The sequence below is a fragment of the Pteropus vampyrus genome, unplaced genomic scaffold (assembly GCF_000151845.1).
Source record: "Pteropus vampyrus isolate Shadow unplaced genomic scaffold, Pvam_2.0 Scaffold20, whole genome shotgun sequence".
Taxonomy (NCBI): domain Eukaryota; kingdom Metazoa; phylum Chordata; class Mammalia; order Chiroptera; family Pteropodidae; genus Pteropus; species Pteropus vampyrus.
This window is the reverse complement of record NW_011888801.1, coordinates 2,444,120-2,459,416: the sequence shown is the minus strand read 5'-3', so window position 1 is coordinate 2,459,416 and position 15,297 is coordinate 2,444,120. Positions and strand designations below refer to the sequence as shown.

General features: G+C 36.6%; 1 protein-coding gene across 6 annotated transcripts in view; it reads right to left on the bottom strand.

Moving 5' to 3' along the window:
- The window catches only part of KAT6B (lysine acetyltransferase 6B), a 171,389-nt gene that overhangs the window by 53,767 nt on the left and 102,325 nt on the right, over positions 1-15,297 (bottom strand). For all 6 annotated transcript variants that reach the window (XM_023527931.1, XM_011355294.2, XM_023527930.1 and 3 more), the window contains exons 4-5: positions 8,757-8,865; positions 119-234 (exon numbers count right to left, since the gene is read on the bottom strand). In XM_023527931.1, coding sequence (XP_023383699.1) covers positions 119-234; positions 8,757-8,865 — 225 coding nt within the window. The remainder of the gene's footprint in view (positions 1-118; positions 235-8,756; positions 8,866-15,297) is intronic.

The window sequence follows — 15,297 nt, the reverse complement described above, 5'->3', positions numbered from 1 at the left end:
ATAGCAAGTCTACCAAAAAAAAACAAAAAAAAACAAAAAAACAAAAAAAACAAAAAAACAACTTAACACTGAAAGCTAACAATTTACCTGGAGATGGACTATTGAGAGCCATACTTACTGCATTTTTTCCTTGGATTCTACATGCACTGCATGTCTTGCATTCGATGCACTGCCACCTTAAGGCCTTTACATTTGTTGTTAACTCAGGACAGAATTTCAAGCAGGATGGGTGTCCTATAAGAATATAAAAGAAATTGCTTTATGGGAATGGTGCATTAGATTTTTTTTAAACTCCCATTCCCTAATATTCAATAGACAGTGATGATGCTGGCCAAAGAATCTTAAGAACTTGAAAATACAAAAAGATCAGAGAATCCAAATTATACTTCCCATTCTGCTCCACCCCCCTCCCCCGCCCGCCCCCGTATATAACAGTGTCTGTACAAATATTTTCCCTAAGTGAAATTTGGAACATTTACATCAATTCTAATCACAAGTCTTGGAGAATCTGAAGATAACAGATGCCCAGATCAGGTTCTCGCGCCTGTGCCTTCTGTTAGAACTCCTGCCCTCACCATCATCATCAACCTCCATTTATTTACCCAACGATTTCTAGTATGCGGGAGTGCTGCAGTCCGAACAATTCCTGTTGTCTGTGACGAAATCATAAAACTTAAAAAACAACAGTTAGCTAAATAAATAAACTGGAGCTGCTTAACATAAAACAAGTATAGATTCCATTCCCCAAATCCAATAGTAAATAAAGAATATCCCATTCAGGGATATACAAAGAAGATACTGTTGCCATCCTGCCCCGGGGTCCCTGCCGGGGTCCCTGAATTTAAATTCTAGAAGTAAGAGCAGAAACAGTGAATTTGAGTTAAGAGGTTGTAAGATCCAGGTCAAATGGAATATGCCAAGAAGCATACCCTCAGCAGGTTTCCCCCATTTTTATGAGTGTTCAGCTTTTCCACACTGTTTTAGACGCACTTTTCATCAAGCAGCTCTCACTTCACACAGGAAAACTGGAGACCCCGAGGGGCAATGTCATTCAAGGAAGTCAGCCAGGCTGCACTGAATAATAGATTCCTCCAAGAGGTCTGGGGAGTGTGAGCCTAGATTCTTTGGACGGCAATTCACTTTAAAATCTGATGGTCTTTTATCACATAAACCTGAGATCTCCGAACTTGATTTTATTTTTCTAAATCTGCTCTTAAAATAGTAAGAACATTAGTAAATCCCATGTGAAAGAACTTATAACCAAGCTGCAAAAGAAACCTGAGGGGTAATAAAAAAAAGCAGATTCTGCAATTTCAAAACTGTTTTATAATTTCCTGACTTTGGCAGGCTCATTGTTTAAATATGTATTTTGGGTTGCTGCCAAAAAGGTCCTCCTCCCTAAAGCTTAACAGGTGCTTCATAAAATTCCACCCACCAGGAGATTTGGCTTTTTGAAGTAAAAACATTCAAAATCAATCATCAATATCGTTAATAAAAGCACACTATTCCTGAGTTTAAAAAAGGAAAAGAAAAAAACCCTAAACATCTGTATTTAAGATGTTAAGCAAATAAAATGTGGTCACAGGAGTATGACCCCAGGCAGGAGAGACACCCAGGCAGATGCGTTTAACCTGTGCCATCATTCTTTCACAAGGGCTCCTCTCATTCAAATAAATGTGGGGGAAAAGTTTAAATATATAAAAATGGTATCAATCACCTCTTTCTGCTCAGAAACAGCAAACAAAGACAGCTTGCTGCTCATCAACTTTAAGAAGTATACTCTGAGGGAGGGGGGAGGTCTACTTTGATCAGGGTCTCCCCACCCCCTTACATAGTGAGGGGGGTAAAAACTCAAGTTTTAAAGAACAGTAATTTAAATTCCACCCTTAAAATGGGTCCCATCAGCTTAAAAGTATAGCATTTACTTCTCTTTTTCCCCCTTTTTATTACTTCCTGTAAGTCATACATCACTAGCACATATGACCTCAATTTCATGCACTAAATTTTTCTCTACATTAAAATCTGCTTTTGTACTTTGTAGCTTAATATTCAGTAACTAAGGTAATTCACATCATTTTATAGCTTGCTATTCTCACAGATATCCTATGGAAAATACTTTTTGATAATTATATTTTTGAAATTAATGGATTTCAGCCACTGTCAGTCAAGAGCAAGGAATGGTCTTCCTCTTACTGCTTTCGCTCACTTTAAGCAATATTATATCTCCACTGCTACCATTTAAGCTATCCTATCAAACACTAAAACCTTCAGCCTGCTTTTTCTTTAGGCAGCAATCTTACCTTCGTTTAGCTCAGGAGAACTGACCATAGCTCCCTTACACTCTAAATGTCTGAGTTAGTAAAGGATGCTGAGGGACGAAGAAACATTTCTATTTTTATTTTCTCATGACCAACTTTAAAATAACACAAAAGACTGTAACTGAGTCTTGATATATACTACTACACAGTCTATAGTAATGAGTTAAAGAACAATGCTATTGATAATGTAATTCCTTATCTCCCATTTAGCCATTCCTCTCAACAATTTCCTGTAAAATTTGGGTTCTGTCTGTTGACATAATTCATGGTGGTTTGCCTTTCTAGAGTTTAGTTTACTTTTGTGGTTTGCAATTTGCCAGATTTGAGATCATAATATAACATATTCACTCACTCATTCTTATTACAAACACATATTAAGCACTAGTAGCTTATAATAGTTTTATCTAGCAAAGCCAAAGGAATACTGCTTAAACAAGTACCAGTGAGACCACAAACCAGTCAGTAGAAATGACTTTTGGAGGAATTATTGTGGGAGGAAAAACCGTGGGCCAAGTAGTAGACAGACTAATGCTCCCCAAAGATGTCTATGCCATAATCCCTTTAACTTGTAAATACATTAGCTGACATGGCAAAAGGGACTTTGCAGACATGGCTAAGGACACAGGCCTCAAGATAGGGAGATTATCCTGGATTATCTGGGTAGGCCCAATCTAATCGCAAGTACTTAAAAGCAGAGAATCTTTTCCAGCTGGGTTAATAAGATGAGAAGAAAGAAGGAAAGGTTTAAAGCAGGAGAAGGACTACACAAAACTCTGCTAAACTTTGAAGATAAGAGAAGGAGGGTGGGGGCACAAACTGAGGAATATGGGTGGCCTCCAGAAGCAGGGAATGCCATTCACATAGCAAGAAAATGGAGATCTCAATCCTACGAACATAAGGAACTAAATTTTGTCAACAACTCTGTGGTAATTTGCCACAGCAGCAATGGAAAACGAATAAAAACTTAGACACTAGGTCCCTCAAACTGGTTATCTGACCAACCATGTGTCCATCTGAGACACAGTGAGGAAAAGGAAGAACATTTCAGATCATAACGTTTAGCAGAAAAAGACAGACATTAAATAAGAATTAGGATTAACACATGATGATGAGAGATATGGAAGAATCTAGCAGATGGTTAGAGGACAATCTTTCTAAAGAAGAGACAAAAAAAAGGACGAGTGGGATTAGATGGGACAGAGAAGGGGCAGGGTGGGAAAAGCTAGAAATGTGCAGAGGGAGAGGAGAACACGGTACATTCATGGAGAGGAGAAGCTCAATATAATTAGTGTACATAATATGAAGGGGATAGTGACGTGGAATACAGTTAAAAGCCCCATCCAGAGGAGTTCTGCAGGCTATATTAAATAATTTGGATTTTTTCCTAAGGGTAACCGGTAGTCACTAAAAAATTCTGTGATCAGATTTACAATTTAAAAAAGTAACTTAGGCTGCAGTATAAAATATGGATGAGGGGAAAGAAGGTCAAGATTAGATTTAGGTTATTATAATAGCAGATCTGAGTGGGTTTGGTGGAGGTGTGTGAATATATTGAGGATATAAGGTATATATTAGGACAAAGAATCAGTGGATTTGGGGTGAGAGAAAACAGAGGATGGCTCCAAATTTCCAGCTGTGGAAGTAAATGAGTAGCCAGTGGTGTGCCATTTGCTGAAATGGGAAATCCCTGAGGAGAAGCAAGATGTTGTTTGTTTGCTGAGATTTCTGATGTTATTGTTGTTTCTGGGTAGCGGGAGCAGTGTAAGGTTGATAAGCTGCTTTGGATATTAACTCTGAGGAGCCTATGAGGTGTCCAAGTGGAGAAGTTCTGGAAGCACTTAAATTTAAGGATCTGGAGCTCAGGAGAAGCTGGGAAGCAAAGTAAAGACACAGGGCCAAGGACAGAAGTCTGAAGAAACACTGCAGGGATGGAGAGAGGCCAAGGAACCAACAAAGATGTGGAGGGAAGTGATAGAAAGAACACACAGAGACTATGATATCACAGAAACCAAAGGAAGAGAACATTTCAAGGAAAACAATTCTCCGCAGGTCAAACGTGGCTGAGAGGAATATTTGGTATGGACTGAAAGCTGCCCATTAAAATTTGAAAAAGACTGAAAAGTGACCTTTAGATTTTGCTACATAGAGGCCGCCGTTAATCCCAAGAGGCATGATTTTAGTGAAATAACAGGCCAGGAGCCAGGTTTCTGTTTCCAGTTTCTCCACCTGGATGGTGGACCCCGCTTTGGGCTATGGATGGTAGGGCTCACCTATCCTTCCTCCTCACCATCCCTATCTATTTCTCTTTGGATTCCATCTTTAGGTTTCTTTCTAGTCAAGGGTCTGTCTCCTTCCTAAACTAATTCAATCTGTGCCTAGTCAGTGTAAAATGGGTGACTAACCAACCAATCCCAGGGGGAGTTTTCTCTCAGCGACATGAGGAAACTAGTGATCTTTTTTATGTGTCTGAATATCTGTATACTGTACCTACCAGCTCCCTGTGGGAACAGAGGGCAGGCACATTTTGTTCTGGGTTAACACACAAATAAAGACAAACCCAGGAGAGATGTCAGGTCTCCTGAGGATGGCTGATACTTAACCCGATGGCTCTTATTCCCTTTACTGTACAAAGGTGAGTTTTCTTACTCTTCCAACTACATCACAGCAGCCTTTCTCTGTCTCCAGTTTCAATGAGCTTCCACTTAGAATGATGCTGTAATTTTGAACTGTACACTTATCTTAGATTTGCTAATTTGAAAACACACATGCACACAACTCATCTGTAAGTAAGATTTAACCACCCAGCAATCTGAGCAGCAGACACAAAATTTCATTTGGTATAATATCTAATACTTATGTGAAGCTAATTAAAGATAATTTGGTCTTAATGAGGCACAGAGAATATAGCAGTGTTAATTTTGAAGGAGACTGATCCATGAAAGTCAAGTAAAATCACTTCCTAGTCCCAACATTTCCACAGACCTGAAGACTATCTGATGATTCCCACATTCATATCAGTGGTTAGAATAATTCTTCACGTTGGTGAAAAGTTTTATAGTTACTGATAATCTTCATATCATTATCTCACCAGATCCTCACAACAGCCCTGTGAGGCAGGGTACAGACATCACCCTCTGCATTTTACAGATATGGAAAGCTGCAGTTACAGTCAGCAAGCAGGAGAGAACTGGAACACGACATGTGGGGCTCCATGTACTTCACTCACATTTTTACTGCCTGCAAACTTGAATCATTTTTTCAAAAGAACTTTCAGCAGGCAAAACATAGTTAAAGAAAATACTGCCCCTTTGCAGCACTGAGCCATCTTAAAAATAGAAAAAATTCTAATTGGCTTTACTTTATGATGTAAGCAGAAAGAAACATTTATTACTCATGACTATGAAATCTAAGCAGAGTTTATACATGACATCATTCAAATGGTACTTCAGATAGAGGTGACTGAAAAACAACAGGCACATATGGGAAACACATTTAAGAATGATCCTCCTTATGGGCTGCCATCTATATTTCCTTTTTTTGATTTTACACTGCTATGGGCATTTTTTTTTTCTTTCACATAAACATCTTACATTAGGGGTTCCTTTGATCATTACAAAGGGTCTCAATTCAATCCTAGAACCAACAGACTCTTGCGAGTGTCAGACAATGGCCATTTCCACAAGGCCAATTAGAGGAATGAACCACTCTGTAATTCCCACTTGAGAAACTGGACGGGACCGTGACAATGGGGCTCTCACCATTATTAGAGGGCACTGTTGAGCCATGCCAGCTTATTTTATTCTTTTTTCCCTATAATTACCAAGGGATCACAACAACAAAGCATTATAACTATAACCATGCTCTCTAAGAACTACATTTTAGTTTGATCCTTCCATTTAAAGACTAGCAAATAACAAAGTCCCCTCACCTGATCTACTAGATGAAAAACTGTCTACGATGCATCTCCCTGAACTAGGAACAATGGTTTGGTTTTTTTTTTTTTTTTTGACTAATGTAGCTAAATCCAGAGTGGCACAGTACAATCAAGGGAAGATTAAGTGAACCCCAACACAAGAGCTGGATCCCATTACAGAGTCCAGAGAAGCACTCTGAGCCATCCTCTATCCTAAACAAAGGGACATGATGACCCCAGGGCTTGAATTTCTGCCATGACCCATACCTGGACTCCAAAGTCCCTGGCTCTATCCACCTGAAGGGAGAGGAAAAGACTGGCTTACAAAACGACTCTATACAAACTTTCTAGATCTAGACAATATCCTCAATCCATTCTTCTCTATTTGTTAAAAGAGAAAGCAGTGTTCTTGAAAAGAGAAAACATAACACTATACCTACATACCCTAGAAAAGTAAGAAGCTTTAAGGGAAAAAAATTTCGGTGACCTCAAAGTATAAAGGAGATCAAACCTCTCCCTTGGCAGGTCTTCAATCTGGGGAAAACGAAGGGAGATTGATTACATCAGAAAATCTAAGATCTACCTGTTTAGAATTACGCCTTTATACCCTGTGAAGGAGGCCTTGAAGTTATGATCTAGAAGATAATGATCTCAAATTCCTTATCAACTCAAGTAAGCGTATCACCAGAGGTAAGGAAATATATGAAGGGAACTTTTCTTCCCACACTTAAATGCGTCTTTAATCTGTCTAGGCACCCAGACAAATATATACTCATGAAATAAAACAGTGGAGAGTGTTTTTAAAGTACCACCTTAAAAATCACAAAGGGTACACCCTACCTAGACAAGTGAACGCCACTGAATTGATCAGGCAGTTAAACAAAAGAATAATTCATTCAGAATGAGCCTCGTGAGAAAACCTAGAAGATAACTAGAGTCAGAACTGATGAGTGAGGCACTACCTCACCAGGATAAAACAGGGAGATTGTAGGGTTGAAATTTATTAAACTGAACATACAGATAATGTTTCCATGCCCTTTTGTCACGATCCATGATACCGTGGGCAGGTAAAATAATTTTAATGGATCTGTAAAGCCCATCAACAAGACTGTCAGAATGCATTTCTCAAGCAGAGTTTGCAATGTCTTATTTCCGGGGCTCTTCCCTCTTAGTCAGGTCCTGAAGCTGTGGAATCACACAGAGCCCATCAAGTTCAACCTTCATAAGAGGAAGAAGAATGATTACACAACAACGTCATGCCTCAGTGTGAAATATTTCCTCTATCCAACTATCAAGCAACTGTCAAAAGTGGTGATAAGATTTTAACTTACAACATCAAACATGCCAAACAGCAATGGCTGGCATTTATAGTTGTTACAGACCCTGTGCTAGGCTATGTACTTGTGTCCTCTCATCTAACTCCAACAAAACCTAAGAAGTAGGTGCTACCATTATCTAATTTTCTCATGAGGCTCAGAATGGTTAAGTAACTATCTCAAGATAGAGGAGCTGGGCTATGGCTTGCTCTCGAGTTTGCTTAACCACTATGTGACAACGACTTCCTCAATGAGAGTATGCTACAGCGTTTTGCAGGTTTGTTGTTCTTTTTAAAGATAACTATAACTACAGAAATATTACTTCGTCATGAATTTTAAAATAACACTTTGGAGGGAAAAGTTTCAGTAGGCTGGAAAAAAAATTTAAAGATTAACACAAAAAGATTAATTTTTAAAAAAAAATCAACAAATGCCACTCAATCTGTTGACATATGTGCCTGTATGTATGTGTTACATATGTGTATATATATCAGCTAGGCAACTATCACCAGCTTAACAAGAAGGAAGACTAGCTTGTTAAGACAATTCTTTTAATGTAAGCACAATTTGACTTTTAATTTCCATTATAAAACTGGAAGTATGGCCTTCAAATCTTATGTTGGGAAAAAAGTAGAAATGATAGCTATCTTGAAAGCATTTCTGGATTTGTAATTTGCCAAAGGTCCAGCGTCCCTACCCAGCATTCCTTGATTTCAACATCATTTTTTACACAGACCACTCTTTTCCTATCTTATCCTAGGCAATTTGAATTTCTTTCATGCCTGATGATTTTTTGATTCTATCACTGCAGTTTCCAATATACTGTCCCTTTCTTTTGGAGTCACGCATCTCTTAATTGAGACTTCAGGTTACAGAAAATATGTGATTCAAGTTGTATTCAGGAATTCTGAAAACTCAGAATTCCCTACATTGAATTTGCCTGCAATACAGAATACTCCACACTGAATTACCAGTATGAAATCAAAGTTAATTATAAGTATTGATATATAGTATTATATAAACCTATATCTTTATGTCAGTGCTAATATACTCACACTTTTTTCCCCTTCTACTTGCCCTTAGTTTTTAAAATTTCAAACCTATGCTATTACCAAATAATTGCTTTAAATAACAAATACAGTTCTGATAAATAGCGTGTAGCTGTAATAGGGAGTAGTCGCACACAACGTACAACAAACACCAACTTACCACTGCTGCCACAGTCTGCACAAGAGAGGAGTTCTTCAGGTTTCTTGTCACGATTCGATTCTTTAGTCCCCAAACAGAAGCTACATATTGGAATGGGATCGGCACGGGGCTAGGACAATTAAAATGAAAACATATTGTTAGTTTTCCATTTCAAAATTAAAAACAAAACATTGAAGTCAAGTTTCTTACATATGTCTCTAACAAAGAAAAACTGTTGAATAAGATATTCAAATCAATATTTTCTGCTAATTAAAAAATCTCTTAAATTATTTTATTCTAAAATATTACCTAAAGAATGTTTTTAGGTATAATATATAAGATTCAGAACTAATTTTATTAAACCAATAAAATCTAAGACCTTTATATATTAGACAATCTCCCATAAATGAATATTTAAGGATTCAACTGAAATCTCAATTGTTCCCATAATCTACATGCATATAATATTGATTCATCTATGTATTCGGTATTATAGATTATAAATATCATCTAGTCAGGTCAGATTATTCAACTAAACTTTATCAAATGTTTCAGTACAGGTTACTATATTATTCATGTATTAAGCATTTGGCATAAAATATTGATATGTTTTTAGGTGACATAGTAACAGAGTTAGAACTAAACAAGAACGTTAAAGTTCTGTAGGATCACTTGAGAAGATCAAGGCCTTTCTGGCACCAGAGATCTTCAATAGTAAACCACACCATGACACACAAAGGAGATAAACTTTCAATCTCTGACATTCTCACTTTAATAAAAGAAATAATAAAACATTTGTCTAACCTCCTAGCACCCTTTAACTCTCACTAAGGAAACTGCTTTGAACAATGTATAAATCTGCATACATTTCATGTCTCCACTGTTATTTATGACTACCAGCAATGCTAGTAGTCCCCATATGTATTCCCATCCATATGAATAGCTGTGCCTCCAGATCTGGTCACATTTATTTTGAACACCAAAACTGTATGAAAACTAAAATTTTACCACATATTCCAAGCCTTCACACATGTTGTCTGCTAGTCATCTGAATGCAACATATTTATATTTGAATCCCATGAATCAAAAATTAAGGGCAAGAAACTTAGTATAATCACAAAATTTTAATGCAAATTAAAAACAAGATTTTGCTAGGTTTTTCTAAATATACATCAGCACAGAATAAACAGCATTTGTTCGGCTAACTCTATTTCAGATGCCTAACACATTGCCTGATGTACGGTAGGCACTCAAAATATATTTGCTAAATGAGTAAATGAAAGAAACATAAGCTAGTTAAAAAAAAAAACCCTCATCTCAAAGATAATATTTCAAATGGTTATAATGATTCCAACGAATGTCTCAGTTTGCTGTGACATGTCATCAAAAAACAATTCATCTATGACCAAGCATTTGTAAAACTGTCCAATATGACTGTTAATTTTATCTTACAATGTAAGTGCTTGTTATCTTACCCTTATTTTCAGTTTAATTTGTTCATTTAATATGTGCAGGCTTTACTTCCTGAGGTAACTACGCAAATATATTTTTGAGACCTAAGTTACAAAACAGTATAAAACTGTACTAGAAAAACCAAAAAAGACAAGCTACAACAATTTGGTCACTGACTCCAGTCACAATTTTTTAAATGCCAGATAATCAGCACTGCATAATTATGGATCCATAGTTATTACTTGCAACTGCTCAACTGCAGTACCTTGGGAACGCTTTTGTTCCTTTAAATAGCAATTAAAAGAACAATCTGGTTTTAAAATGACAACATTCCCTTGATAGATTCTAGCTAAAATCCAGTTCTTGTACTAATGGGATTCCTGCTTTCATTTGATAAAACAATGCTCAAGCCATTGCTGCCATCCTTGCAGTGATAAATAATTTACAAAATGTCACATATCATTCATTCAATGAAACAAATCCAAATCTGCGATCCCATTTTTCTTTCCCAGATGAATTTTTAGCTATAAGAAAGACATGGCCATCAGCCAGCATTCATGCTCATTTTTCGTTTTTAACTAAAGGTAACACAAAGGACAAAGGTTGCGAGTAGTTCATGGCCAGAAAGACTAATGTCTCACACTCTGCCCAATAATAGAAAGCATAGATGCTATCACTTCACGCTACATTCAAGTGAACCCCACCACGTTGATGAATGCTCACAATCATTTATTTTAGGGATAACTATCTTACAATACTCTATAAAACCACTGCATTATACAGAAATGTCCACCCTACTGAATTATTGATAATTCAAAGCACTTTTTGCTAACCTCAGTATAGCCGAGTCTAATTAACTTTAAAAAATCGTCACTTGTATAAAATGAAATTTTTACAGTAATGCATGTAAATAGGTCACAGAATTATTATGATTCACTATTCTCAATCAGACTACATATAAACTGTTTCAAAAATAATCCCTGGTAATAGATTAAAATGGATTGCAGTCAGAAAGAGGTCTGAATAAATGGCAACTCAGTTTTACACAAGTCTACTACAGACAAATCGTATTTAAGAGGTCGGAAAAAATTCTTAATTCTGTTCCTTAAAATGTCACAAAGTCACCTAACCTGTTGATCACATTTTCTTATCAACATGCTTGAATATTTCACGCTAATCCTGAGAATTAACACCCACAGATTTAAACTCTACAAACTGCTTAGGAAGCAGCTCTCATTACCCACGAAACGGTCCTGGGGTACTGCTAGGTTACAGGCCACTGATACACTATCTCAGTTAATCATCTTAACAATCTTGCCATGAATATATATTATTATGCCCATTTTAGGCAGGAAATTGAGGACCTGAGAAGTTAGATAATTTTTCTAAAGTTGCACAGGTTCAACTATGGAGCTGGGATTGGAATTCAAGTCTAAAGTCCATTCCTTACCTGCACTGTCTCTCTCCTCATCTCTCCTCTCTCAGGAAAACAAGTATTTAAAAATTATCTTTCCATCAGCGGCAATAACTCTTTACTAATGTTCTCATAATCCATTCCATCCAATTTCTCCCATTACCAATGGCACATGTTTTTAAAACTATTTAAAAAGCAACCACTAATAAGCTATAGATTATTCATTACAATAGAGAAAAGGTACCTTTATAATGAGAAATCTGGTAGATGCCTCCTTAACTCAGTGATCAGACCTGTCACCAATATGGGACAAACTGACATGATGTACTTCATGAGCATTGCTCTGAAGGACTCAGCACTACCTATGCAGCATTCTTGATGGAAACATTTATGCTGAATTTAATCATAAGAAAATAATCAGGTAAATCCAAATTTAGGGACATTCTGTAAAACTAGCCTGGACTCTTCAAAAAACATCAATGTCATGTAAGACTCAAAGAAGGACAGAACCAATTTAGGCAACTGAAGTAGCATGAAAACGAAATACAATCTGTGATCCTTGCTTGGATTCTGAATTTAAAAAACACATAAAAACCCTTAGCTGTAAAAGACATTATTTGGATAATTATGGAAATATAAACTAAATAGCAGATAATATAGAAACAAGATATATCGTAAATTTCTTGAGTCAATGTAATTGTGATTATACAGGAGAATGTCCTTGTTCTTAGGAGTTATGTGCAAAAAATATTTTGGAATAAATGCCATGATGTCTGTAACTTAAGCTTAAGTGATGAAGGAAGTGGGAAACCTATGTTTATTTGTTTGTGTGCGTGCAGACAGGGAGAGAGAAAGCAAATGTGGCAAAACATTAACTTGGTGAATCTACGTAAAGGGTACTTGGGTATCTTTATTAAATCATTCTTTCCATTTTTCTGCATGTTTACAATTTTCCAAACAAAAAGTTGAGGAGGAAAGAAAATAGTACTTCCTTCACTCAAAAAAAAAAAAAAAATCTAAAATGAATTATTGTATAGTTAGATTACAAGCATTTATAAAATAAAATAACTCAATCCAATTATCAACTCACAAGAAATACAGAGGACGGAGGAAGGTGTCGATCTGTATAGCAGAGGGATGCAAGTACCAAAACTTTGGGGGACAAATGACCCAGTTTCATCGACAAACAAATTTAAAGGGAGACAGGGTGAGTGAGCAAGGCTTATCGGCCCATCACAATGTATGGTCCTTATCTTGATCATGATACAAATAAACTATAAAACAAAATTGCATTACCTACTGAAGGAACTGGGGCTAGTTAGCCCTGAAGGGGCTGTTAGGAGGAGACAAGCTAGGTGTCTTCACTCAGGGGAAAGGGTCAGATATGTTTTCCATGGCTCCAGAGTACAAAACTTAAACCAATAGGGGTTATTTAGAGTTAAACTTTCCAACAGAGCTATTCAGCAATAGAACGGATTTTTTCCCCCTGCTTCCTTTATATATTTATTTCATTTTAAAAATTGTGGCCAAATATACATAACAAAAAATTTACCATCTTAACCATTTTTAAGTGTACAGTTCGGTGTTATTAAGTATATTCACATTCTTGTTCAACAATCATCACCATCCATCTCTAGTACTTTTTCATCCTCCCAAATGTCCCCATTAAGCACTATCTCCCCATTTCCGCTCCCCTCTACCCCAGTCTCAGGCTCATGTAAGTGGAATCACATAGTCTTCATGGAATGGATTATCCTTGAAGCAGCTAGAGGCCCTAGTAATCAGAAGAGACCATGGAGAGGCTGAATGGTCCCATCAAAATGGTGAGGACACCATAGCAGACAAAGAAGCCACGCACAAGTTGGGGATCTGGGACCTTTCAAAGGTCCTTTCCAGATCAACTATTTTAATAGTTCCATGGCTGGATAATCTCTAAGGCCCTTCCTAGCTCAGGTATAATTTTTCTATTGATTCTATTATGCTTAAAAAGACCTTTCAAGAGTTTTCAGGACTCTTGACCTCGAAATAAAATAGCCTTTTCTGAGGAACCATTCTTTAAATCCAAAACGATGCATTTTTAAGAAGTTTTATATTTGCTTATGATTGCTTTTGTTTCTGCCTTGAAGGAAACAACACGTCTATTAGTCCTGTTAGTCTAAATAACTGGACAAAAATAAATGAAAGCTCATGAACTAGATCAGAACCAGGGGTATCCAGGCTCACATTCTCCATTCTCTTTCTTAAAATGACACACAAAAAAGAGGTTTTGTCTCCATTCACAATGATCAGGTGTATAGCCCTCTTTCTCATATTCTCCTATGGATTCATCTTCTCGAGTCATCAACAACTTCCTCAAATCTACTTATAAAATATACCATTTTAGTAATTGTGTTAAAAATAATTCAGCATTTTTCATTCATTAATTCATACTTGTATAATGAAAAGTCCTAGATTTAAATTTTGTACTCTGAGCCTCGGGTTTGCTCATTTGTAAAAGGGCACAATAATGTCCATGATATCTAGCTCCAGGGCTGCAAAAGTTCAAGTGTGAGTGAGTGTTTGAAGTACTTTATACAAGTCCTATTCATTGTAAGGATTACTGCAAAATTCACTTTGGCTGTAAAAACAAAAACAGCAACAAACTTCAAGTTCTTAATAAATATCAGCACAAATGAACTGTTCTGAAGTTTAGGATTATTCTATAAAAGACTGATTCTGTGAACCCTCCTCATGATAAATATTAATCTTACAGGTTTTTTAAAATGAATTAATTAGGGAGTACAGGAACAAGGTAGAAAATGCCTCAATGAGAATTCAAGAGGACTGTAACTGACTTAATAAAAAGAAAGCTCAATGTAAAACAAAAAGATGTCAGAATGAAAAGCACAAATACGAAATCATAAATGAATAATACCATAAAGTGAACAAAGAAGAATATAAATCCTTGACACCAAGTATCAAACAGTTCATCTTTGGAGAGTGTTCTCTACATTTTAGCTCAGAAAACTTAATTCAATAACTCCAAAACAAATTAATGAAAGGGCTGTTTTAAGACTCTTCTGTATGTCTCTCTTTAATTCATACGCTTTTATCATTTTGTACTGAAATTTGAAGTTTAAGTAATGTTTTGCCTATTTATCAAAATGCTTTTCTCAAGTGTCTCACCTGTGTCATACAAATCCTGTAAGACAGGCCTGGTGGCTTTGTGTGTCTCCGTTTTACAGGTAAGTTATTTAAACGCCTCCACAGGGTCACAAAGCTATTAAGTCAGAGGGACCTCAGTCAGGTGACTCCAAGCTCTTTGCTCTTTCACTTTTCTCATGGTTGGTCCCTCATTTCATTTGGAGCTTGATTCAGATATCACCTTATCAGAGAGGCTATCCCTGACCATTCTCTCTGAAATTGCATTCCACTAGCACCATGCTTTATTTTTCTGCCCAGCAGCAGTCACTATCTGACATATTGTGTATCATTTATTTGTCTATTTTATTTCACTTAATGAAACTATAAAAGCTCCATCAGTAGGGCAGAGACTTTGTTCACTGCTGTAGCTGCAGTCTCAAAGTACATCTGTTGAATAAATGAATGAACAAACTGCTTTCAGGTTAGGAACTGGTTCTTCCAGTTCAACAGGTCCTCAAACAGTGACTACTTTCTTTACTTTAATGTTATGTCCTTAATGACTACAAGATGACA